The sequence below is a fragment of the Diadema antillarum genome, unplaced genomic scaffold (genome assembly GCF_040938485.1).
Source record: "Diadema antillarum isolate AM-2024a unplaced genomic scaffold, OU_Dant_1.0 scf00000151, whole genome shotgun sequence".
Lineage (NCBI taxonomy): Eukaryota > Metazoa > Echinodermata > Echinoidea > Diadematoida > Diadematidae > Diadema > Diadema antillarum.
The window spans coordinates 2,239,452-2,266,880 of NW_027271040.1; the positions used below are offsets into that span (position 1 = coordinate 2,239,452).

Here is a 27,429-nt window from a genome sequence, read left to right on the forward strand (position 1 = left end):
ACGATTAAAGGGATCGTATAGTGTTGGTTGAGACCTAACTTCTCTTTACTATCATTTTTATATAGGTAAAATAATGAAAAACTTCTTTTGACATATGAAAGAGCATATACTTCGAAGAGGAATTCAATGTTTATTTCATGAAAATTAGTTTTGAAATGGCTGAGATATCAAAAACAGAGCGATCGTAATATAAAATGGGACCCACCTTTTATTACAATCGCTTTGTTTTAACTTGTTTTTGGATGTCTCAGCAATTCCAAAACCGATTTTTATCAAATAAACTCTGAATTCCTCCTAGAATGGTATGCTCTGTACTATTTCATAAGTGGTTTCTTAGTATCTCGCAAAAAGTTAAAGCCCAAACCTCATCTCCACCAATACTATATACCATCTGAAGGGCACAACTCCACTGATGGACTCACATCTAGTGTGTATCAGGATTGAGGGTCCATGGTTTCATCCACGCAGCCACATTTCGAATTAATACCTTTTTATATTCGAAATCAGCCAGACTGAAGCTTTCTTAAAATGCTTTGCTTCAACTATATTTTTGAAACAGGAATGAAAATCCCCATGACAGTCCCAGTTGCCACCCGGGTGATACCAGGACAGGGACCAGCATGCGAGTCCAATTTTACCATCTACTTCTTCGTCCCACATAACATCCAGTCCAACGCTCCTCAGCCAGCGGATGAGAACGTCTTTATAGAGAAGTTTCCCCAGCAGCGAGTGTACGTACGGTGGGTATATTTCGTTATGTACATACATGCGATGCTCATAATTTCCTATGATATTCTCTATACTTGTTTTATTAGGTGATCCGAGTATCCTCTCGGATCACCTTCTGTATCTGTACGGATTCTTTGTTAGGTGATCCGAGTATCCTCTCGGATCACCTTCTGTATCTGTACGGATTCTTTGTTTTTCTTCTTCTTTATTTCTCCTCAAAAGTTGTGCAGAGGTTAGCTCAGAAAGTCCGCTGCCTGTCAATTTCAAAATTATATCATGTATGCATCATGTCCCAAAGACGGCAAATCTAATGTATCATTGTGATCAGTCGACCGTGACGTCACTATGACGTCATTATATGAAAACACATTCTCAATCATATCTCATTAATGAAATAGAATTTTTCAATGAAATTTACGTCACATATATTTAAAGTTATGCGCATTCTACTCATGTTCTCAAAATTCATATTTTCTCTTAAAACGTGCGCGTACGCGCGCGTTGAAATATTTGTATGCTCCAATCGAGCTCAAAATTTTTTTGCACACGTTTCAGACCATTTGGAGCATTTTTTGAAAAATTGAAAAAATCGGACGGACGCGTACGCGCGCGCGCATATACGCACGCACAGCTCATATGCAATTGAAATTTCCAGTTTTTTCACTTTGATCGCATGTCAGAAATGTCAAGGAATATTTATACCACGTTTCAAGTCAATCCGACTCAATATGACGTCATACGGGGCCGTCAAAGTTGAAATTCCGCGCGCGCGTCAATGGCGATATACAGTGCAACTATGCCAAAAAACTGCCAATTTTAAATCTGATTTTACTCGTCAGGATGGACGATGACCCCCCATTTTCTTTACATATATTGAAAGCTGATGAGTTGTACATGTCATTTCATGGGTAGGCAATGCTGACAAAATGATTAAAAGATATCAAATTTCTTAATAAAGTAAAAAAAGTAAATTTTCAAAATGACGTCATCAAATTACAAGTTTACTCGAGCGTATCTCACTTATCCTCTGCCAATTTTCTCCCATATTTCAGTATGTTGTAGCTTATGAAATGTTCTTTCATTAATGTAAAAACAACATTTTGATTGGATGACGTCATCGCCTCGTAAAAATGGATTGAATGTATCCTTGTAGAATTTGACCAGTTTACGTGTTATCTCTATGGGAGAGCAGTTTTTCTGGCAGTGAAAATTGACATGACTCTCTTTTTCGAGCACTAGCTCACTTTTGCTTCGGTGAATTTTTCCCAGATTTTAGTATGTTGTAGCTGAGACTTTGGGCTATCGTAAATGTGCCCTTCATTTTTTCATACGACGTCGGCATCACGTCGAAAAACTTGGTTGAAAATGGCACGTGGCTTCGATGCAGCGTCATTTTGCTTAATACACAGGGCCTATGGAGCATGAAATAGGTCATTGCATAGCGCATCCGACTCGTAATCCTAAGGTCCCTGGTTCGAGGCTCACCCCTGCCAATATTTTTTTTTCATTTTTTTAAACACTTTTTTTCTTCTTTTTCTTTAGTTAGTCTTAATCTCTCTTCCTAACTTTATCTTTTTCTGATTTTTTTATGCTTCTCCTTCAAATTTCTATAAAATAACATATTTTTTTCTTTATTTTTCTTTCTTTCTACTACTTTCTGTGCAATAGATGAACAACAACAATGGCTATCAATCCCATATTTTGCACATGTTTAGTTCATGTCACGTACATTATTTCATAAAATAACAACTACTTGATCAGACACCATCTTGGGTATGTAAATTAGGGTCAAAGGTCATAAATGTTTCATCCTGTATCTTGGTGAATACATGTCCTATCTTTCCCATATTTTGCACACACAAAGACCATGTAACAAGGATCATTTCACAAAATAACCACTTTTTGCTCAGACGCCATCTTGGGTGTGCAAAGTGAGGTCAAAGGTCATATGTACTTCTTTCTGTATTTTCGTTATGACGTGTTATCTCTATGGGAGGGATTTTTTTTTAATGTGAAAATCGACATGCTTTTCTTTATCGAGCACTAGCTCTCACTTACCCTTCGGTGAATTTCTCCCAGATTTTATGTTGTACCTAAGACTTTGCATTTTGCATCTTGGTGAATACCTGTCCTATCTTTGCCATATTTTGCACACGAATATAGACGATGTCGCAAGAATCATTTCACAAAATAACCACTTTTTCCTCAGATGCCATCTTGGGAGTGTAAAGGTGGGTCAAAGGTCATATGTATTCGTTGCTGTATCTTCGTTATTCAGTGTATACAGAATTGGTACCAAAGATGGCAGATATGACTCCCTTTTCTAAATGAGAATCCAAACCTCACACGGCCAATGTCTCTAAACACAGATGAAACTTGTATTGTCATGCCTATTACGATCAGGACTCGAATCATTGATTAAAAAAAAATCGGATCACCTTAATTTGTCAGTGATGACAAATTACAATCTCTAGTTAGGTGATCCGAGTATCCTCTCGGATCACCTTCTGTATCTGTACGGATTCTTTGTTAGGTGATCCGAGTATCCTCTCGGATCACCTTCTGTATCTGTACTGAATCTTTCTTCTTTCTTTGTTTCTTTCTTTATTTCTCCTCAAAAGTTGTGCAGAGGTTAGCTCAGAAAGTGCATTGCCTCTCAATGTCAAACTTATACCATATATGTATCATGTTGCAAAGACGACAGCACAAGTAAAATCATAGTGATCAGTCGACCGTGACGTCACTATGACGTCATTATATGAAAACACATTTTCATGCATATCTCATTAATGGAATGGAATATTTCATTGAAATTTACGTCACATATATTTCAAGTCAAGTGAATTCTACTCATATTCTCAAAATTCATTTTTATCTCAAAACGCGCGCGTACGCGCGCGTTGAAATATTTGTATGCTCAAATCGAGCTCAAAATTTTTTTGCACACGTTTCAGACCATTTGGAGCATTTTTTGAAAAATTGAAAAAAATTGGACGGACGCGTACGCGCGCGCACATATTCGCACGCACAGCTAATATGAAATAGAAATTTTCAGTTTTTTCACACGGATCAGATGTCCGAAATGTCAATGAATATTTCTACCAAGTTTCAAGTCGATCCGATTCAATATGACGTCATACGGGCCCGTCAAAGTTGAAATTCCGCGCGCGCGTCAATGGCGCTAAACAGTGCAACTATGCCAAAAAAACGCCAATTTTAACACCGATTTTACTCGTCAGGATGGACGGTGACCCCCTATTTTCTTTACCTATTCTGAAAGCTGATGAGTTTTACATGTCATTTCATGGGTTGGCAATGCTGGAAAAATGATTAAAAGATATCAAATTTCTTAATAAAGTAAAAAAAGTAAATTTTCAAAATGACGTCATCAAATTTCAAGTTTACTCGAGCGTATCTCACTTATCCTTGGCCAATTTTCATCTAAATTTCAATATGTTGTAGCTTATGAAATGCTCTTTCATTAATGTAATTACATATTTTTGATTAGATGACGACATCACCTCGAAAAAATGGATTGAAGGTAACCTTGTCAAATTTGACCAGTTTACGTCTAATCTCTATGGGAGTGCAATTTTTATGGAAATGAAAATTGACATGACTATCTTTATCGAGCACTAGCTCACTTATGCTTCGGTGAATTTCTCTAAGATTTTAATATGTTGTAGCTGAGACGTAGGGCTATCGTAAGTGTGCCCTTTGTTTTTTCATACGTTGTCGGGATCACGTATAAAACTTGGTTGAAATTACAGCTTATCTTCGATGTATTGTAATATTTCTTTCTTTTTACAACTTTATGTGCAATAACTCAAGAAAAACATACCCTATCACCACCATATTTTGCACATGTTTAGTTCATGTCACGAACATTATTTCATAAAATAACAACTACTTAATCAGCCGCCATCTTGGGTATGTAAATTAGGGTCAAAGGTCGTAGATGTTTCATCCTGTATCTTGGTGAATACATGTCCTATCTTTCCCATATTTTGCACACGTAAAGACCATGTTACAGGAATCATTTCATAAAATAACTACTTTTTACTCAGATGCCATCTTGTCTGTGCAAAGTGGGGTCAAAGGTCATATGTACTTCTTTTTCTATCTTCGCTATGACGTATTATCTCTATGGGAGGGAATTTTTTAGATGTGAAAATTGACATGACTCTCTTTATCGAGCACTATCTTACTTATGCTTCGGTGAATTTCTCTCAGATTTTAATATGTTGTAGCTGAGACTTTGCACTATCATGACTCAAATCATTGATTAAAAAAAATCGGATCACCTTAATTTGTCAGTGATGACAAATTACAATCTCTAGTTAGGTGATCCGAGTATCCTTCGGATCACCTTCTGTATCTGTACGGATTCTTTCTTCTTCTTTCTTTCTTTATTTCTCCGCAAAAGTTGTGCAGAGGTTAGCTCAGAAAGTCCGCTGCCTATCAATTTCAAACTTATACCATGTATGCATCATGTCCCAAAGACGACAAATCTAATGTATCATTGTGATCAGTCGACCGTGACGTCACTATGACGTCATTATATGAAAACACATTCTCAATCATATCTCATTAATGGAATGAAATTTTTCAATGAAATTTACGTCACATATATTTCAAATTATGCGCATTCTACTCATGTTCTCAAAATTCATATTTTCTCTTAAAACGTGCGCGTACGCGCGCGTTGAAATATTTGTATGCTCCAATCGAGCTCAAAATTTTTTTGCACACGTTTCAGACCATTTGGAGCATTTTTTGAAAAATTGAAAAAATCGGACGGACGCGTACGCGCGCGCGCATATACGCACGCACAGCTCATGTGCAATTGAAATTTCCAGTTTTTTCACTTTGATCGGATGTCTGAAATGTTAAGGAATATTTATACCAAGTTTCAAATCAATCCGACTCAATATGACGTCATACGGGCCCGTCAAAGTTGAAATTCCGCGCGCGCGTCAATGGCGATATACAGTGCAACTATGCCAAAAAACTGCCAATTTTAAATCCGATTTTACTCGTCAGGATGGACGGTGACCCCCCATTTTCTGTACATATTTTGAAAGCTGATGAGTTGTACATGTCATTTCATGGGGTGGCAATGCTGACAAAATGATTAAAAGATATCAAATTTCTTAATAAAGTAAAAAAAGTAAATTTTCAAAATGACGTCATCAAATTTCAAGTTCATTCGAGCATATCTCACTAGTCCTTAGTCAATTTTCACCCAGATTTCAGTATGATGTAGCTTATTTAATGTTCTTTCAAACATAGAATTACAATATTTTGATTGGATAACGGTATCACCTCGTAAAAATGGATTAAAAGTAATCTTGTCAAATTTGACCAGTTTACGTGTTATCTCTATGGGAGTGCAGTTTTTCTGGAAATGAAAATTGACATGACTATCTTTATCGAGCACTAGCTCACTTAAGCTTCGGTAAATTTCTCCCAGATTTTAATATGTTGTAGCTGAGACTTTACGCTACCGTAAGTGTGCCCTTCGTTTTTTCATACGATGTCAAAATCACGTCAAAAAATTGGGTTGAAATTCAGGCTTATCTTCGATGTATTGAGATATTTCTTTCTTTCTGCAACTTTCTTTGCAATAACTCAAGAAAAACGGCCTCTATCACTTCTATATTTTGCACATGTTTAGTTCATGTCACGTGAATTATTTCATAAAATAACAGCTACTTGATCGGACACCATCTTGGGTATGTAAATTAGGGTCAAAGGTCATAGGTGTTTCACCCTGTATCTTAGTGAATACATGTCTTATCTTTCCCATATTTTGCACACGCAAAGACCATGTTACAAGGATCATTTCACAAAATAATCACTTTTTACTCAGATGCCATCTTGTCTGTGCAAATTGAGGTCAAAGGTCATATGTACTTCTTTTTGTATCTTCGTTATGACGTGTTATCTCTATGGGAGGGAATTTTCTTTAATGTGAAAATTGACATGATTGTCTTTATCGAGCACTAGCTCACTTACCCTTCGGTGAATTTCTCCCAGATTTTAATATATTGTAGCTGAGACTTTGCGCTATCGTTTCATTTCCTTCGTTTTTTCATACGATGTCGGAATTACGATAAAAAATTGGTTGAAATTAAAGCTTATCTTCTATGTATTGAGATATTTCTTTCTTTCTGCAACTTTCTTTGCAATAACTCAAGAAAAACACGCCCTATCACCCCCATATTTTGCACATGTTTAGTTCATGTCTCGTACATTATTTCATAAAATAACAACTACTAGATCGGACAACATCTTGGGTATGTAAATTAGGGTCAAAGGTCATAAATGTTTCATCTTGTATCTTAGTGAATACCTGTCCTATCTTTCCCATATTTTCCACACGTATAGACGATGTCGCGAGAATCATTTCACAAAATAACCACTATTTCATCAGATGCAATCTTGGGAGTGCAAAGGTGGGTCAAAGGTCATATGTATTCATTGCTGTATCTTCGTTATTCAGTGTATACAGAATTTGGTACCAAAGATGGCAGATATGACTCCCTTTTCTAAATGAGAATGCAAACATCACACGGCCAATGTCTCTAAACACAGATGAAACTTGTATGGTCATGCCTATTGCGATCAGGACTCGAATCATTGATAAAAAAAAATCGGATCACCTTAATTTGTCAGTGATGACAAATTACAATCTCTAGTTAGGTGATCCGAGTATCCTTCGGATCACCTTCTGTATCTGTACGGATTCTTTCTTCTTCTTTCTTTCTTTATTTCTCCGCAAAAGTTGTGCAGAGGTTAGCTCAGAAAGTCCGCTGCCTATCAATTTCAAAATCATACCATGTATGCATCATGTCCCAAAGACGACAAATCTAATGTATCATTGTGATCAGTCGACCGTGACGTCACTATGACGTCATTATATGAAAACACATTCTCAATCATATCTCATTAATGGAATGAAAATTTTCAATGAAATTTACGTCACATATATTTCAAATTATGCGCATTCTACTCATGTTCTCAAAATTCATATTTTCTCTTAAAACGTGCGCGTACGCGCGCGTTGAAATATTTGTATGCTCCAATCGAGCTCAAAATTTTTTTGCACACGTTTCAGACCATTTGGAGCATTTTTTGAAAAATTGAAAAAATCGGACGGACGCGTACGCGCGCGCGGATATACGCACGCACAGCTCATGTGCAATTGAAATTTCCAGTTTTTACACTTTGATCGGATGTCTGAAATGTTAAGGAATATTTATACCAAGTTTCAAATCAATGCGACTCAATATGACGTCATACGGGCCCGTCAAAGTTGATATTCCGCGCGCGCGTCAATGGCGATATACAGTGCAACTATGCCAAAAAACTGCTAATTTTAAATTCGATTTTACTCGTCAGGATGGACGGTGACCCCCCATTTTCTTTACATATTTTAAAACCTGATGAGTTGTACATGTAATTTCATGGGGTGGCAATGCTGACAAAATGATTAAAAGATAGCAAATTTCTTAATAAAGTAAAAAAAGTAAATTTTCAAAATGACGTCATCAAATTTCAAGTTCATTCGAGCGTATCTCACTAGTCCTTTGTTAATTTTCACCCAGATTTCAGTATGTTGTAGCTTATTTAATGCTCTTTCAAACATGAAATTACAAAATTTTGATTGGATAACGGTATCACCTCGTAAAAATGGATTAAAAGTAACCTTGTCAAATTTGACCAGTTTACGTGTTATCTCTATGGGAGTGCAGTTTTTCTGGAAATGAAAATTGACATGACTATCTTTATCGAGCACTAGCTCACTTACCCTTCGGAAAATTTCTCCCAGATTTTGATATGTTGTAGCTGAGACTTTACGCTACCGTAAGTGTGCCCTTTGTTTTTTCATACGATGTCGAGATCACGTCAAAAATTTTGGTTGAAATTCAGGCTTATCTTCGATGTATTGAGATATTTCTTTCTTTCTGCAACTTTCTTTGCAATAACTCAAGAAAAACACGCCCTATCACTTCCATATTTTGCACATGTTTAGTTCATGTCACGTACATTATTTCATAAAATAACAACTACTTGATCGGACACCATCTTGGGTATGTAAATTAGGGTCAAAGGTCATAGGTGTTTTATCCTGTATCTTAGTGAATACATGTCCTATCTTTCCCATATTTTGCAAACGCAAAGACCATGTTACAAGGATCATTTCACAAAATAACCACTTTTTACTCAGATGCCATCTTGTCTGTGCAAATTGAGGTCAAAGGTCATATGTACTTCTTTTTGTATCTTCGTTATGACGTGTTATCTCTATGGGAGGGAATTTTTTTAAATGTGAAAATTGACATGATTGTCTTTATCGAGCACTAGCTCACTTACCCTTCGGTGAATTTCTCCCAGATTTTAATATGTTGTAGCTGAGACTTTGCGCTATCGTTAATTTTGATTTTGTTTTTTCATACGATGTCGGGATCACGATAAAAAAACTTGGTTGAAATTAAAGCTTATCTTCTATGTATTGGGATATTTCTTTCTTTCTGCAACTTTCTTTGCAATAACTCAAGAAAAACACGCCCTATCACCCCCATATTCTGCACATGTTTAGTTCATGTCACGTACATTATTTCATAAAATAACAACTACTTGATCGGACAACATCTTGGGTATGTAAATTAGAGTCAAAGGTCATAAATGTTTCATCTTGTATCTTGGCGAATACCTGTTCTATCTTTCCCATATTTTGCACACGTATAGACGATGTCGCAAGAATCATTTCACAAAATAACCACTTTTTCCTCAGATGCCATCTTGGGAGTGTAAAGGTGGGTCAAAGGTCATATGTATTTGTTGTATCTTCGTTATCTAGTGTATACGGAATTTGGTACCAAAGATGGCAGATATGACTCCCTTTTCTAAACGAGAATTCAAACATCACACGGCCAACGTTTTTAACAACAGACGAAACCTGTATGGTCATGCCTATTGCGATCAGGACTCGAATCATTGATGAAAAAAAAAATCGGATCACCTTAATTTGTCAGTAATGACAAATTACAATCTCTAGTTAGGTGATCCGAGTATCCTTCGGATCACCTTCTGTATCTGTACGGATTCTTTCTTCTTCTTTCTTTCTTTATTTCTCCGCAAAAGTTGTGCAGAGGTTAGCTCAGAAAGTCCGCTGCCTATCAATTTCAAAATTATACCATGTATGCATCATGTCCCAAAGACGACAAATCTAATGTATCATTGTGATCAGTGGACCGTGACGTCACTATGACGTCATTATATGAAAACACATTCTCAATCATATCTCATTAATGGAATGAAATTTTTCAATGAAATTTACGTCACATATATTTCAAATTATGCGCATTCTACTCATGTTCTCAAAATTCATATTTTCTCTTAAAACGTGCGCGTACGCGCGCGTTGAAATATTTGTATGCTCCAATCGAGCTCAAAATTTTTTTGCACACGTTTCAGACCATTTGGAGCATTTTTTGAAAAATTGAAAAAATCGGACGGACGCGTACGCGCGCGCGCATATACGCACGCACAGCTCATGTGCAATTGAAATTTCCAGTTTTTTCACTTTGATCGGATGTCTGAAATGTTAAGGAATATTTATACCAAGTTTCAAATCAATCCGACTCAATATGACGTCATACGGGCCCGTCAAAGTTGAAATTCCGCGCGCGCGTCAATGGCGATATACAGTGCAACTATGCCAAAAAACTGCCAATTTTAAATCCGATTTTACTCGTCAGGATGGACGGTGACCCCCCATTTTCTGTACATATTTTGAAAGCTGATGAGTTGTACATGTCATTTCATGGGGTGGCAATGCTGACAAAATGATTAAAAGATATCAAATTTCTTAATAAAGTAAAAAAAGTAAATTTTCAAAATGACGTCATCAAATTTCAAGTTCATTCGAGCATATCTCACTAGTCCTTAGTCAATTTTCACCCAGATTTCAGTATGATGTAGCTTATTTAATGTTCTTTCAAACATAGAATTACAATATTTTGATTGGATAACGGTATCACCTCGTAAAAATGGATTAAAAGTAATCTTGTCAAATTTGACCAGTTTACGTGTTATCTCTATGGGAGTGCAGTTTTTCTGGAAATGAAAATTGACATGACTATCTTTATCGAGCACTAGCTCACTTAAGCTTCGGTAAATTTCTCCCAGATTTTAATATGTTGTAGCTGAGACTTTACGCTACCGTAAGTGTGCCCTTCGTTTTTTCATACGATGTCAAAATCACGTCAAAAAATTGGGTTGAAATTCAGGCTTATCTTCGATGTATTGAGATATTTCTTTCTTTCTGCAACTTTCTTTGCAATAACTCAAGAAAAACGGCCTCTATCACTTCTATATTTTGCACATGTTTAGTTCATGTCACGTGAATTATTTCATAAAATAACAGCTACTTGATCGGACACCATCTTGGGTATGTAAATTAGGGTCAAAGGTCATAGGTGTTTCACCCTGTATCTTAGTGAATACATGTCTTATCTTTCCCATATTTTGCACACGCAAAGACCATGTTACAAGGATCATTTCACAAAATAATCACTTTTTACTCAGATGCCATCTTGTCTGTGCAAATTGAGGTCAAAGGTCATATGTACTTCTTTTTGTATCTTCGTTATGACGTGTTATCTCTATGGGAGGGAATTTTCTTTAATGTGAAAATTGACATGATTGTCTTTATCGAGCACTAGCTCACTTACCCTTCGGTGAATTTCTCCCAGATTTTAATATATTGTAGCTGAGACTTTGCGCTATCGTTTCATTTCCTTCGTTTTTTCATACGATGTCGGAATTACGATAAAAAATTGGTTGAAATTAAAGCTTATCTTCTATGTATTGAGATATTTCTTTCTTTCTGCAACTTTCTTTGCAATAACTCAAGAAAAACATGCCCTATCACCCCCATATTTTGCACATGTTTAGTTCATGTCTCGTACATTATTTCATAAAATAACAACTACTAGATCGGACAACATCTTGGGTATGTAAATTAGGGTCAAAGGTCATAAATGTTTCATCTTGTATCTTAGTGAATACCTGTCCTATCTTTCCCATATTTTCCACACGTATAGACGATGTCGCGAGAATCATTTCACAAAATAACCACTATTTCATCAGATGCAATCTTGGGAGTGCAAAGGTGGGTCAAAGGTCATATGTATTCATTGCTGTATCTTCGTTATTCAGTGTATACAGAATTTGGTACCAAAGATGGCAGATATGACTCCCTTTTCTAAATGAGAATGCAAACATCACACGGCCAATGTCTCTAAACACAGATGAAACTTGTATGGTCATGCCTATTGCGATCAGGACTCGAATCATTGATAAAAAAAAATCGGATCACCTTAATTTGTCAGTGATGACAAATTACAATCTCTAGTTCTTCTTCTTCTTCTTCTTCTTCTTTATTTCTCCTCAAAAGTTGTGCAGAGGTTAGCTCAGAAAGTCCGCTGCCTGTCAATTTCAAAATTATATCATGTATGCATCATGTCCCAAAGACGGCAAATCTAATGTATCATTGTGATCAGTCGACCGTGACGTCACTATGACGTCATTATATGAAAACACATTCTCAATCATATCTCATTAATGAAATAGAATTTTTCAATGAAATTTACGTCACATATATTTAAAGTTATGCGCATTCTACTCATGTTCTCAAAATTCATATTTTCTCTTAAAACGTGCGCGTACGCGCGCGTTGAAATATTTGTATGCTCCAATCGAGCTCAAAATTTTTTTGCACACGTTTCAGACCATTTGGAGCATTTTTTGAAAAATTGAAAAAATCGGACGGACGCGTACGCGCGCGCGCATATACGCACGCACAGCTCATATGCAATTGAAATTTCCAGTTTTTTCACTTTGATCGCATGTCTGAAATGTCAAGGAATATTTATACCACGTTTCAAGTCAATCCGACTCAATATGACGTCATACGGGGCCGTCAAAGTTGAAATTCCGCGCGCGCGTCAATGGCGATATACAGTGCAACTATGCCAAAAAACTGCCAATTTTAAATCGGATTTTACTCGTCAGGATGGACGGTGACCCCCCATTTTCTTTACATATATTGAAAGCTGATGAGTTGTACATGTCATTTCATGGGTAGGCAATGCTGACAAAATGATTAAAAGATATCAAATTTCTTAATAAAGTAAAAAAAGTAAATTTTCAAAATGACGTCATCAAATTACAAGTTTACTCGAGCGTATCTCACTTATCCTCTGCCAATTTTCTCCCATATTTCAGTATGTTGTAGCTTATGAAATGCTCTTTCATTAATGTAAAAACAACATTTTGATTGGATGACGTCATCGCCTCGTAAAACTGGATTGAATGTATCCTTGTAGAATTTGACCAGTTTACGTGTTATCTCTATGGGAGAGCAGTTTTTCTGGCAGTGAAAATTGACATGACTCTCTTTTTCGAGCACTAGCTCACTTATGCTTCGGTGAATTTTTCCCAGATTTTAGTATGTTGTAGCTGAGACTTTGGGCTATCGTAAGTGTGCCCTTCATTTTTTCATACGACGTCGGCATCACGTCGAAAAACTTGGTTGAAAATGGCACGTGGCTTCGATACAGCGTCATTTTGCTTAATACACAGGGCCTATGGAGCATGAAATAGGTCATTGCATAGCGCATCCGACTCGTAATCCTAAGGTCCCTGGTTCGAGGCTCACCCCTGCCAATATTTTTTTTTCATTTTTTAAACACTTTTTTTCTTCTTTTTCTTTAGTTAGTCTTAATCTCCCTTCCTAACTTTATCTTTTTCTGATTTTTTTATGCTTCTCCTTCAAATTTCTATAAAATAACATATTTTTTTCTTTATTTTTCTTTCTTTCTACTACTTTCTGTGCAATAGATGAACAACAACAATGGCTATCAATCCCATATTTTGCACATGTTTAGTTCATGTCACGTACATTATTTCATAAAATAACAACTACTTGATCAGACACCATCTTGGGTATGTAAATTAGGGTCAAAGGTCATAAATGTTTCATCCTGTATCTTAGTGAATACATGTCCTATCTTTCCCATATTTTGCACACACAAAGACCATGTAACAAGGATCATTTCACAAAATAACCACTTTTTGCTCAGACGCCATCTTGGGTGTGCAAAGTGAGGTCAAAGGTCATATGTACTTCTTTCTGTATTTTCGTTATGACGTGTTATCTCTATGGGAGGGATTTTTTTTTTAATGTGAAAATCGACATGCTTTTCTTTATCGAGCACTAGCTCTCACTTACCCTTCGGTGAATTTCTCCCAGATTTTATGTTGTACCTAAGACTTTGCATTTTGCATCTTGGTGAATACCTTTCCTATCTTTGCCATATTTTGCACACGAATATAGACGATGTCGCAAGAATCATTTCACAAAACCACTTTTTCCTCAGATGCCATCTTGGGAGTGTAAAGGTGGGTCAAAGGTCATATGTATTCGTTGCTGTATCTTCGTTATTCAGTGTATACAGAATTGGTACCAAAGATGGCAGATATGACTCCCTTTTCTAAATGAGAATCCAAACCTCACACGGCCAATGTCTCTAAACACAGATGAAACTTGTATTGTCATGCCTATTACGATCAGGACTCGAATCATTGATTAAAAAAAAATCGGATCACCTTAATTTGTCAGTGATGACAAATTACAATCTCTAGTTAGGTGATCCGAGTATCCTTCGGATCACCTTCTGTATCTGTACGGATTCTTTCTTCTTCTTTGTTTCTTTATTTCTCCGCAAAAGTTGTGCAGAGGTTAGCTCAGAAAGTCCGCTGCCTATCAATTTCAAAATTATACCATGTATGCATCATGTCCCAAAGACGACAAATCTAATGTATCATTGTGATCAGTGGACCGTGACGTCACTATGACGTCATTATATGAAAACACATTCTCAATCATATCTCATTAATGGAATGAAATTTTTCAATGAAATTTACGTCACATATATTTCAAATTATGCGCATTCTACTCATGTTCTCAAAATTCATATATTCTCTTAAAACGTGCGCGTACGCGCGCGTTGAAATATTTGTATGCTCCAATCGAGCTCAAAATTTTTTTGCACACGTTTCAGACCATTTCGAGCATTTTTTGAAAAATTGAAAAAATCGGACGGACGCGTACGCGCGCGCGCATATACGCACGCACAGCTCATGTGCAATTGAAATTTCCAGTTTTTTCACTTTGATCGGATGTCTGAAATGTTAAGGAATATTTATACCAAGTTTCAAATCAATCCGACTCAATATGACGTCATACGGGCCCGTCAAAGTTGAAATTCCGCGCGCGCGTCAATGGCGATATACAGTGCAACTATGCCAAAAAACTGCCAATTTTAAATCCGATTTTACTCGTCAGGATGGACGGTGACCCCCCATTTCCTGTACATATTTTGAAAGCTGATGAGTTGTACATGTCATTTCATGGGGTGGCAATGCTGACAAAATGATTAAAAGATATCAAATTTCTTAATAAAGTAAAAAAAGTAAATTTTCAAAATGACGTCATCAAATTTCAAGTTCATTCGAGCATATCTCACTAGTCCTTTGTCAATTTTCACCCAGATTTCAGTATGATGTAGCTTATCTAATGTTCTTTCAAACATAAAATTACAATATTTTGATTGGATAACGGTATCACCTCGTAAAAATGGATTAAATGTAATCTTGTCAAATTTGACCAGTTTACGTGTTATCTCTATGGGAGTGCAGTTTTTCTGGAAATGAAAATTGACATGACTATCTTTATCGAGCACTAGCTCACTTAAGCTTCGGTAAATTTCTCCCAGATTTTAATATGTTGTAGCTGAGACTTTACGCTACCGTAGGTGTGCCCTTTGTTTTTTCATACGATGTCAGAATCACGTCAAAAAATTGGGTTGAAATTCAGGCTTATCTTCGATGTATTGAGATATTTCTTTCTTTCTGCAACTTTCTTTGCAATAACTCAAGAAAAACGGCCTCTATCACTTCTATATTTTGCACATGTTTAGTTCATGTCACGTGAATTATTTCATAAAACAACAACTACTTGATCGGACACCATCTTGGGTATGTAAATTAGGGTCAAAGGTCATAAGTGTTTCACCCTGTATCTTAGTGAATACATGTCCTATCTTTCCCATATTTTGCATACGCAAAGACCATGTTACAAGGATCATTTCACAAAATAACCACTTTTTACTCAGATGCCATCTTGTCTGTACAATTTGAGGTCAAAGGTCATATGTACTTCTTTTTGTATCTTCGTTATGACGTGTTATCTCTATGGGAGGGAATTTTCTTTAATGTGAAAATTGACATGATTGTCTTTATCGAGCACTAGCTCACTTACCCTTCGGTGAATTTCTCCCAGATTTTAATATGTTGTAGCTGAGACTTTGCGCTATCGTTTTATTTCCTTTGTTTTTTCATACGATGTCGGGATGACGATAAAAAATTGGTTGAAATTAAAGCTTATCTTCTATGTATTGAGATATTTCTTTCTTTCTGCAACTTTCTTTGCAATAACTCAAGAAAAACACGCCCTATCACCCCCATATTTTGCACATGTTTAGTTCATGTCTCGTACATTATTTCATAAAATAACAACTACTAGATCGGACAACATCTTGGGTATGTAAATTAGGGTCAAAGGTCATAAATGTTTCATCTTGTATCTTAGTGAATACCTGTCCTATCTTTCCCATATATTTCACACGTATCGACGATGTCGCGAGAATCATTTCACAAAATAACCACTATTTCATCAGATGCAATCTTGGGAGTGCAAAGGTGGGTCAAAGGTCATATGTATTCATTGCTGTATCTTCGTTATTCAGTGTATACAGAATTTGGTACCAAAGATGGCAGATATGACTCCCTTTTCTAAATGAGAATGCAAACATCACACGGACAATGTCTCTAAACAGAGATGAAACTTGTATGGTCATGCCTATTGCGATCAGGACTCGAATCATTGATAAAAAAAATCGGATCACCTTAATTTGTCAGTGATGACAAATTACAATCTCTAGTTAGGTGATCCGAGTATCCTTCGGATCACCTTCTGTATCTGTACGGATTCTTTCTTCTTCTTTCTTTCTTTATTTCTCCGCAAAAGTTGTGCAGAGGTTAGCTCAGAAAGTCCGCTGCCTATCAATTTCAAAATCATACCATGTATGCATCATGTCCCAAAGACGACAAATCTAATGTATCATTGTGATCAGTCGACCGTGACGTCACTATGACGTCATTATATGAAAACACATTCTCAATCATATCTCATTAATGGAATGAAAATTTTCAATGAAATTTACGTCACATATATTTCAAATTATGCGCATTCTACTCATGTTCTCAAAATTCATATTTTCTCTTAAAACGTGCGCGTACGCGCGCGTTGAAATATTTGTATGCTCCAATCGAGCTCAAAATTTTTTTGCACACGTTTCAGACCATTTGGAGCATTTTTTGAAAAATTGAAAAAATCGGACGGACGCGTACGCGCGCGCGGATATACGCACGCACAGCTCATGTGCAATTGAAATTTCCAGTTTTTACACTTTGATCGGATGTCTGAAATGTTAAGGAATATTTATACCAAGTTTCAAATCAATGCGACTCAATATGACGTCATACGGGCCCGTCAAAGTTGATATTCCGCGCGCGCGTCAATGGCGATATACAGTGCAACTATGCCAAAAAACTGCTAATTTTAAATTCGATTTTACTCGTCAGGATGGACGGTGACCCCCCATTTTCTTTACATATTTTAAAACCTGATGAGTTGTACATGTAATTTCATGGGGTGGCAATGCTGACAAAATGATTAAAAGATAGCAAATTTCTTAATAAAGTAAAAAAAGTAAATTTTCAAAATGACGTCATCAAATTTCAAGTTCATTCGAGCGTATCTCACTAGTCCTTTGTTAATTTTCACCCAGATTTCAGTATGTTGTAGCTTATTTAATGCTCTTTCAAACATGAAATTACAAAATTTTGATTGGATAACGGTATCACCTCGTAAAAATGGATTAAAAGTAACCTTGTCAAATTTGACCAGTTTACGTGTTATCTCTATGGGAGTGCAGTTTTTCTGGAAATGAAAATTGACATGACTATCTTTATCGAGCACTAGCTCACTTACCCTTCGGAAAATTTCTCCCAGATTTTGATATGTTGTAGCTGAGACTTTACGCTACCGTAAGTGTGCCCTTTGTTTTTTCATACGATGTCGAGATCACGTCAAAAATTTTGGTTGAAATTCAGGCTTATCTTCGATGTATTGAGATATTTCTTTCTTTCTGCAACTTTCTTTGCAATAACTCAAGAAAAACACGCCCTATCACTTCCATATTTTGCACATGTTTAGTTCATGTCACGTACATTATTTCATAAAATAACAACTACTTGATCGGACACCATCTTGGGTATGTAAATTAGGGTCAAAGGTCATAGGTGTTTTATCCTGTATCTTAGTGAATACATGTCCTATCTTTCCCATATTTTGCAAACGCAAAGACCATGTTACAAGGATCATTTCACAAAATAACCACTTTTTACTCAGATGCCATCTTGTCTGTGCAAATTGAGGTCAAAGGTCATATGTACTTCTTTTTGTATCTTCGTTATGACGTGTTATCTCTATGGGAGGGAATTTTTTTAAATGTGAAAATTGACATGATTGTCTTTATCGAGCACTAGCTCACTTACCCTTCGGTGAATTTCTCCCAGATTTTAATATGTTGTAGCTGAGACTTTGCGCTATCGTTAATTTTGATTTTGTTTTTTCATACGATGTCGGGATCACGATAAAAAAACTTGGTTGAAATTAAAGCTTATCTTCTATGTATTGGGATATTTCTTTCTTTCTGCAACTTTCTTTGCAATAACTCAAGAAAAACACGCCCTATCACCCCCATATTCTGCACATGTTTAGTTCATGTCACGTACATTATTTCATAAAATAACAACTACTTGATCGGACAACATCTTGGGTATGTAAATTAGAGTCAAAGGTCATAAATGTTTCATCTTGTATCTTGGCGAATACCTGTTCTATCTTTCCCATATTTTGCACACGTATAAACGATGTCGCAAGAATCATTTCACAAAATAACCACTTTTTCCTCAGATGCCATCTTGGGAGTGTAAAGGTGGGTCAAAGGTCATATGTATTTGTTGTATCTTCGTTATCTAGTGTATACGGAATTTGGTACCAAAGATGGCAGATATGACTCCCTTTTCTAAACGAGAATTCAAACATCACACGGCCAACGTTTTTAACAACAGACGAAACCTGTATGGTCATGCCTATTGCGATCAGGACTCGAATCATTGATGAAAAAAAAATCGGATCACCTTAATTTGTCAGTAATGACAAATTACAATCTCTAGTTAGGTGATCCGAGTATCCTTCGGATCACCTTCTGTATCTGTACGGATTCTTTCTTCTTCTTTCTTTCTTTATTTCTCCGCAAAAGTTGTGCAGAGGTTAGCTCAGAAAGTCCGCTGCCTATCAATTTCAAAATCATACCATGTATGCATCATGTCCCAAAGACGACAAATCTAATGTATCATTGTGATCAGTCGACCGTGACGTCACTATGACGTCATTATATGAAAACACATTCTCAATCATATCTCATTAATGGAATGAAAATTTTCAATGAAATTTACGTCACATATATTTCAAATTATGCGCATTCTACTCATGTTCTCAAAATTCATATTTTCTCTTAAAACGTGCGCGTACGCGCGCGTTGAAATATTTGTATGCTCCAATCGAGCTCAAAATTTTTTTGCACACGTTTCAGACCATTTGGAGCATTTTTTGAAAAATTGAAAAAATCGGACGGACGCGTACGCGCGCGCGGATATACGCACGCACAGCTCATGTGCAATTGAAATTTCCAGTTTTTACACTTTGATCGGATGTCTGAAATGTTAAGGAATATTTATACCAAGTTTCAAATCAATGCGACTCAATATGACGTCATACGGGCCCGTCAAAGTTGATATTCCGCGCGCGCGTCAATGGCGATATACAGTGCAACTATGCCAAAAAACTGCTAATTTTAAATTCGATTTTACTCGTCAGGATGGACGGTGACCCCCCATTTTCTTTACATATTTTAAAACCTGATGAGTTGTACATGTAATTTCATGGGGTGGCAATGCTGACAAAATGATTAAAAGATAGCAAATTTCTTAATAAAGTAAAAAAAGTAAATTTTCAAAATGACGTCATCAAATTTCAAGTTCATTCGAGCGTATCTCACTAGTCCTTTGTTAATTTTCACCCAGATTTCAGTATGTTGTAGCTTATTTAATGCTCTTTCAAACATGAAATTACAAAATTTTGATTGGATAACGGTATCACCTCGTAAAAATGGATTAAAAGTAACCTTGTCAAATTTGACCAGTTTACGTGTTATCTCTATGGGAGTGCAGTTTTTCTGGAAATGAAAATTGACATGACTATCTTTATCGAGCACTAGCTCACTTACCCTTCGGAAAATTTCTCCCAGATTTTGATATGTTGTAGCTGAGACTTTACGCTACCGTAAGTGTGCCCTTTGTTTTTTCATACGATGTCGAGATCACGTCAAAAATTTTGGTTGAAATTCAGGCTTATCTTCGATGTATTGAGATATTTCTTTCTTTCTGCAACTTTCTTTGCAATAACTCAAGAAAAACACGCCCTATCACTTCCATATTTTGCACATGTTTAGTTCATGTCACGTACATTATTTCATAAAATAACAACTACTTGATCGGACACCATCTTGGGTATGTAAATTAGGGTCAAAGGTCATAGGTGTTTTATCCTGTATCTTAGTGAATACATGTCCTATCTTTCCCATATTTTGCAAACGCAAAGACCATGTTACAAGGATCATTTCACAAAATAACCACTTTTTACTCAGATGCCATCTTGTCTGTGCAAATTGAGGTCAAAGGTCATATGTACTTCTTTTTGTATCTTCGTTATGACGTGTTATCTCTATGGGAGGGAATTTTTTTTAAATGTGAAAATTGACATGATTGTCTTTATCGAGCACTAGCTCACTTACCCTTCGGTGAATTTCTCCCAGATTTTAATATGTTGTAGCTGAGACTTTGCGCTATCGTTAATTTTGATTTTGTTTTTTCATACGATGTCGGGATCACGATAAAAAAACTTGGTTGAAATTAAAGCTTATCTTCTATGTATTGGGATATTTCTTTCTTTCTGCAACTTTCTTTGCAATAACTCAAGAAAAACACGCCCTATCACCCCCATATTCTGCACATGTTTAGTTCATGTCACGTACATTATTTCATAAAATAACAACTACTTGATCGGACAACATCTTGGGTATGTAAATTAGAGTCAAAGGTCATAAATGTTTCATCTTGTATCTTGGCGAATACCTGTTCTATCTTTCCCATATTTTGCACACGTATAAACGATGTCGCAAGAATCATTTCACAAAATAACCACTTTTTCCTCAGATGCCATCTTGGGAGTGTAAAGGTGGGTCAAAGGTCATATGTATTTGTTGTATCTTCGTTATCTAGTGTATACGGAATTTGGTACCAAAGATGGCAGATATGACTCCCTTTTCTAAACGAGAATTCAAACATCACACGGCCAACGTTTTTAACAACAGACGAAACCTGTATGGTCATGCCTATTGCGATCAGGACTCGAATCATTGATGAAAAAAAAATCGGATCACCTTAATTTGTCAGTAATGACAAATTACAATCTCTAGTTTTTCTTCTTCTTCTTCTTTATTTTTCCTCAAAAGTTGTGCAGAGGTTAGCTCAGAAAGTCCGCTGCCTGTCAATTTCAAAATTATATCATGTATGCATCATGTCCCAAAGACGGCAAATCTAATGTATCATTGTGATCAGTCGACCGTGACGTCACTATGACGTCATTATATGAAAACACATTCTCAATCATATCTCATTAATGAAATTGAATTTTTCAATGAAATTTACGTCACATATATTTAAAGTTATGCGCATTCTACTCATGTTCTCAAAATTCATATTTTCTCTTAAAACGTGCGCGTACGCGCGCGTTGAAATATTTGTATGCTCCAATCGAGCTCAAAATTTTTTTGCACACGTTTCAGACCATTTGGAGCATTTTTTGAAAAATTGAAAAAATCGGACGGACGCGTACGCGCGCGCGCATATACGCACGCACAGCTCATATGCAATTGAAATTTCCAGTTTTTTCACTTTGATCGCATGTCTGAAATTTCAAGGAATATTTATACCACGTTTCAAGTCAATCCGACTCAATATGACGTCATACGGGGCCGTCAAAGTTGAAATTCCGCGCGCGCGTCAATGGCGATATACAGTGCAACTATGCCAAAAAACTGCCAATTTTAAATCCGATTTTACTCGTCAGGATGGACGGTGACCCCCCATTTTCTTTACATATATTGAAAGCTGATGAGTTGTACATGTCATTTCATGGGTAGGCAATGCTGACAAAATGATTAAAAGATATCAAATTTCTTAATAAAGTAAAAAAAGTAAATTTTCAAAATGACGTCATCAAATTACAAGTTTACTCGAGCGTATCTCACTTATCCTCTGCCAATTTTCTCCCATATTTCAGTATGTTGTAGCTTATGAAATGTTCTTTCATTAATGTAAAAACAACATTTTGATTGGATGACGTCATCGCCTCGTAAAAATGGATTGAATGTATCCTTGTAGAATTTGACCAGTTTACGTGTTATCTCTATGGGAGAGCAGTTTTTCTGGCAGTGAAAATTGACATGACTCTCTTTTTCGAGCACTAGCTCACTTTTGCTTCGGTGAATTTTTCCCAGATTTTAGTATGTTGTAGCTGAGACTTTGGGCTATCGTAAGTGTGCCCTTCATTTTTTCATATGACGTCGGCATCATGTCGAAAAACTTGGTTGAAAATGGCACGTGGCTTCGATGCAGCGTCATTTTGCTTAATACACAGGGCCTATGGAGCATGAAATAGGTCATTGCATAGCGCATCCGACTCGTAATCCTAAGGTCCCTGGTTCGAGGCTCACCCCTGCCAATTTTTTTTTTCATTTTTTTAAACACTTTTTTTCTTATTTTTCTTTAGTTATTCTTAATCTCCCTTCCTAACTTTATCTTTTTCTGATTTTTTTATGCTTCTCCTTCAAATTTCTATAAAATAACATATTTTTTTCTTTATTTTTCTTTCTTTCTACTACTTTCTGTGCAATAGATGAACAACAATGGCTATCAATCCCATATTTTGCACATGTTTAGTTCATGTCACGTACATTATTTCATAAAATAACAACTACTTGATCAGACACCATCTTGGGTATGTAAATTAGGGTCAAAGGTCATAAATGTTTCATCCTGTATCTTGGTGAATACATGTCCTATCTTTCCCATATTTTGCACACGCAAAGACCATGTTACAAGGATCATTTCACAAAATAACCACTTTTTGCTCAGACGCCATCTTGGGTGTGCAAAGTGAGGTCAAAGGTCATATGTACTTCTTTCTGTATTTTCGTTATGACGTGTTATCTCTATGGGAGGGATTTTTTTTTTTAATGTGAAAATCGACATGCTTTTCTTTATCGAGCACTAGCTCTCACTTACCCTTCGGTGAATTTCTCCCAGATTTTATGTTGCACCTAAGACTTTGCATTTTGCATCTTGGTGAATACCTGTCCTATCTTTGCCATATTTTGCACACGAATATAGACGATGTCGCAAGAATCATTTCACAAAATAACCACTTTTTCCTCAGATGCCATCTTGGGAGTGTAAAGGTGGGTCAAAGGTCATATGTATTCGTTGCTGTATCTTCGTTATTCAGTGTATACAGAATTGGTACCAAAGATGGCAGATATGACTCCCTTTTCTAAATGAGAATCCAAACCTCACACGGCCAATGTCTCTAAACACAGATGAAACTTGTATTGTCATGCCTATTACGATCAGGACTCGAATCATTGATTAAAAAAAAATCGGATCACCTTAATTTGTCAGTGATGACAAATTACAATCTCTAGTTCTTATTCCGTGTGTATGGATATTACTTGAGTCTATTCTCTTGCGTGGAAGTGTGGCGCCAAGTTGAATATGTGCCGCTTTTCTTTGGTTTTCTGTTATTTGTGTATGTGTGCATGGGAAATCATGTTTGCCCCTGTCACTTCTTGCTATTTTTCTATGTGTGGGTGTGTGCCTGTATGTACAATGTATGTATGTTTGCGCGTACGCACACGTGTGTGTGCATGTGTGTGTGTGTGTGTGTGTGTGTTTGAATGTTCCTAAGCCTCTTGTAATTAACCCATCGGACAACGAATTCTGTTTGTTGTTTGCTATAAACATGTTATACCAGCTCTCAGTACATTTGCAAATCTTCCTAAACCACTCAATTAGAATCTGTTTTTATTATAAAAATGGTTATCTCTACCTCAACTCGTCATAATGATAAAGATTTGCTACAAAAGGATCTTAGAAGTCTCCATCTTATTTGTTCAACTGCAGTGAGACATACGCAATGCAATCTTAAATCAAGAAATGTATTCATTGCGACATAAGGAATTGGTAATATCAATATCGAAATTTGCCGATCTTGTATATAGAGACTGTAATTAGTCTAACGTTTAGTACGGTTGCAAAGGTGTCTTACAAAAGGACATCTGTGCAGTCCTTTGGCCTTTTTACCTTACATAAACACTTCAGAACACGTTTATCATCTTCGACTTTGTGCTCTCAGTGAAACTGTGGCAGGAGAGAGGAGTGGAGAACGGAAGGGGCAGAAAATTATAATTTTTTCAGCTTTTCACCCCTATGCCATCTTAAAAGCCTCATAACATAATGTTTTGCAGTGTCAGGAAAAAGAACGCATGATTAGTTTTCATATTTTTTTCATTGTCGCTTCAACCTTATAGTTACGTTTAGATAGTGATCCTTCACATCGAGGATTTAAAGCCAACTTCGAGAATAAGCTCTATGGAACGCAAAGTGTCGCAAGGTTGATTTAGTTACAAAATCAGTCATCGACCGTGCGACACTTGGCGCCCCATAGAGCTTGTTCTCGAAGTTAAAGATCACATTCCGAACTCTTGAAACAGAGGCAGATATTTCCATAATGTGTTTTGTCTCCTTTGTTAGGCACACGAGCACGGGATAACAACCCTATCTTACAAAGAATGTGTCACTTCTTGGAAGGATTTATCAACATCGTTAGGCCTATATGATGTGCCCCATTAGACATGTGTGGGGGGGGGTCATGACGGGGAGGAATGCGGTATGAAACAAAGCAAATTGTCAGTTTTGCCATGTGTTTAGCACGAACTAAAAAAAAGGGAAAGCTTAACATTTAAACGAATATTTAAACGAATTTCTAGGCTTGTAGGAAATGGGGGGGGGGGGGGGGGAGGGCACATCTTCCACACCCTCACCTAACCCTCCATCCCCGCCCAACCCTCCATCCCCGCCCCTCCCCTCCGCGGGTTCTTGTACCCTTAGTTGTAGATGTAGAACGTTAGAACATTGAGGTCGGCATTCTTTCAATTTAAAGTATGGTGAACGAGAAAAAAAGGGACGATATTCATAAACAGGGTGATTTATACATTTCTGGAAAGCTTAACCCTATTATAACTGGGGGGGGGGGGGGTCAAATTGACCCCCCTCGACATTTCGCGCCACGATTCCGCAACGCGCAAAGATTTTGCCGCGTCGTTTCACGACTTTTTTCATTGAAGTCTCTCGCATTTTTGAGACCAAATTTGCGACGTCCGGGTACACCGTTCTGAAGTTACGCAATGTTTTGCATAATTATGCATGTCAACCCGAAAACAGCTCAAATTTATGATTTCGTGTGCAAATCCAATGCAAATTGTGTTTTTTTTTTGTCTAATTGATATAAATTAGATTATTTCAACGTTTGAACATTGAAATTAATCAATTCTAATGTAAAAAGTGCCTGCAACAAATTTTGGCAAAAAACAATAGAAAGCAAAAGGTCGAATAAACAATAAAATACATAAGAAATTAACAAAACAAAAAACAAAAGAAACTGATTATGATTGTGCTATTTTTTTACAAGAAAATTGTTCGATGTGACTTGAGGAACTCTGACACAAAAATTTAGCAATCCTTCATTCTTTTTGATGGAGGTGAAAATATGATTTCATCCGTAAATTTGCATAATTGATTTATTAAAAAATATAAAATCAACATTTTTCTACTATATGACCATGTAATCTTGTAGTTGACATCCGGCTCTATGTTCAGGCAAAATTTTGCGGCGATCGTGCAATCGGCGGCCGAGATCTGAAGGGGGGGGGGGGGGTCAATTTGACCCCCCCCCCCAATAAAAACTTGGTCTCAAATAGCCCAGTTAAAATAGGGTTAAGTCTCTAGAAATATGAATAATTAACTTTCAGAAGGTAAAAACGTCTCCAGAACGACGGAGAGATGGTGTTTTGAGACCCTTTTTAGACCACCAGAACCCGATCTGACGGCGAAATTTAGGTGACCAAAATTATGACGTCACGAAATATGCGCTGTGCTACCACTCCATCCACACAGTGGGATCTGTCTATGGAGGGCCGTTGCGGACGTGGTTCGTTTGGGGCATACGTATGGAGAGACAGTGTGCCCGTTTCCATGTATGCCCCAAACGAGTTGTGTCCGCAGAGGCCTTCCATATCCGTCGCCTCACCCTCGCTTCTTCTACCACTCCGACTTTGCCACTGTCACTATCAGTGTCATTATCAATGTCATCACTCAATTCACTCTCGATGTCAAATTCAACGTCTTTCCATAAGGTAAAAATTTGGCGTTTTGATGTCTCAGCCGAGAAAGCAGATGCGACTAAAGACAGGCTAGATATTGCATCCGCTCACCAAGAAATACGTGCTTTATGAATGGCGGCCTCGATGTCCCGCTGCACTCGTAAAGGGTTTTGTTGATTTCGTGACGTCATATTTTAGGGTTCGAAAAAAACGGCTGTTTCGGAGCGAATATCGGTAAAGCAAATCAGTCAGTTTTAACTCGCGATTTCTCAGTGGCTCGAATATCTTTTAATAAGTCACATTAAAAATCTGTTTTAGGAGACATTTTCCTCTACTTTGACACCTTCTTTTATATATTTTTCTTCATTTTAATGTCTCGTTCACCATACTTTAAACTCTAAAGACAGCATTTGAAAAACTTTCTCTGTTGTTCCCTCTCAGCTCCTTCTCTGGTCGCGCCTATGAAAAGGACTGGCTGGAAAACGCCGCGCAACTTGGTGAAGATCTTCGAGCCGACAATCGCACTTTTGTGACGTCATACTACTACACTGCAGGCTACGACTCTCCCTTCTCCATATTTTTTCGACACAATGAAATCTGGTTCATTGCCACAGACTAGCAAAATTGAGGTGGTAGTGTTTATGCCGAAGACTGCTCGAAATTGCTTTTATCGATAATCGTCTGCCGAAATCGTATTTTTGTATACCCTTATTACAAAAAAAAAGGACAAAAAACTGTAGGCAAACTATCAACCGTCTTGATTGCTTTAATATACCAAATGGAAAATAAACTTTTTTTTTTTTGACGACAAACAAATAAAGAGCACCAATCATTATAGTACAGCCATTAGTAGCTGATTACGTGAATTTACCCTACT

The 27,429-nt window shown here is 36.8% G+C and overlaps 2 protein-coding genes across 2 annotated transcripts in view; one reads left to right on the forward strand and one right to left on the reverse strand.

The window, feature by feature from the left end:
- The window catches only part of LOC139721915 (complement factor B-like), a 143,012-nt gene that overhangs the window by 78,504 nt on the left and 37,079 nt on the right, over positions 1 to 27,429 (reverse strand). The gene's annotated exons all lie outside the window — the stretch shown is intronic.
- Positions 543 to 27,171, forward strand: LOC139721807 (heme-binding protein 2-like). Its single transcript, XM_071633131.1, has 2 exons — positions 543 to 740; positions 26,994 to 27,171. The coding sequence occupies exons 1-2, from the start codon at positions 562 to 564 to the stop codon at positions 27,169 to 27,171; spliced, it is 357 nt and encodes a 118-aa protein (XP_071489232.1). The 5' UTR covers positions 543 to 561.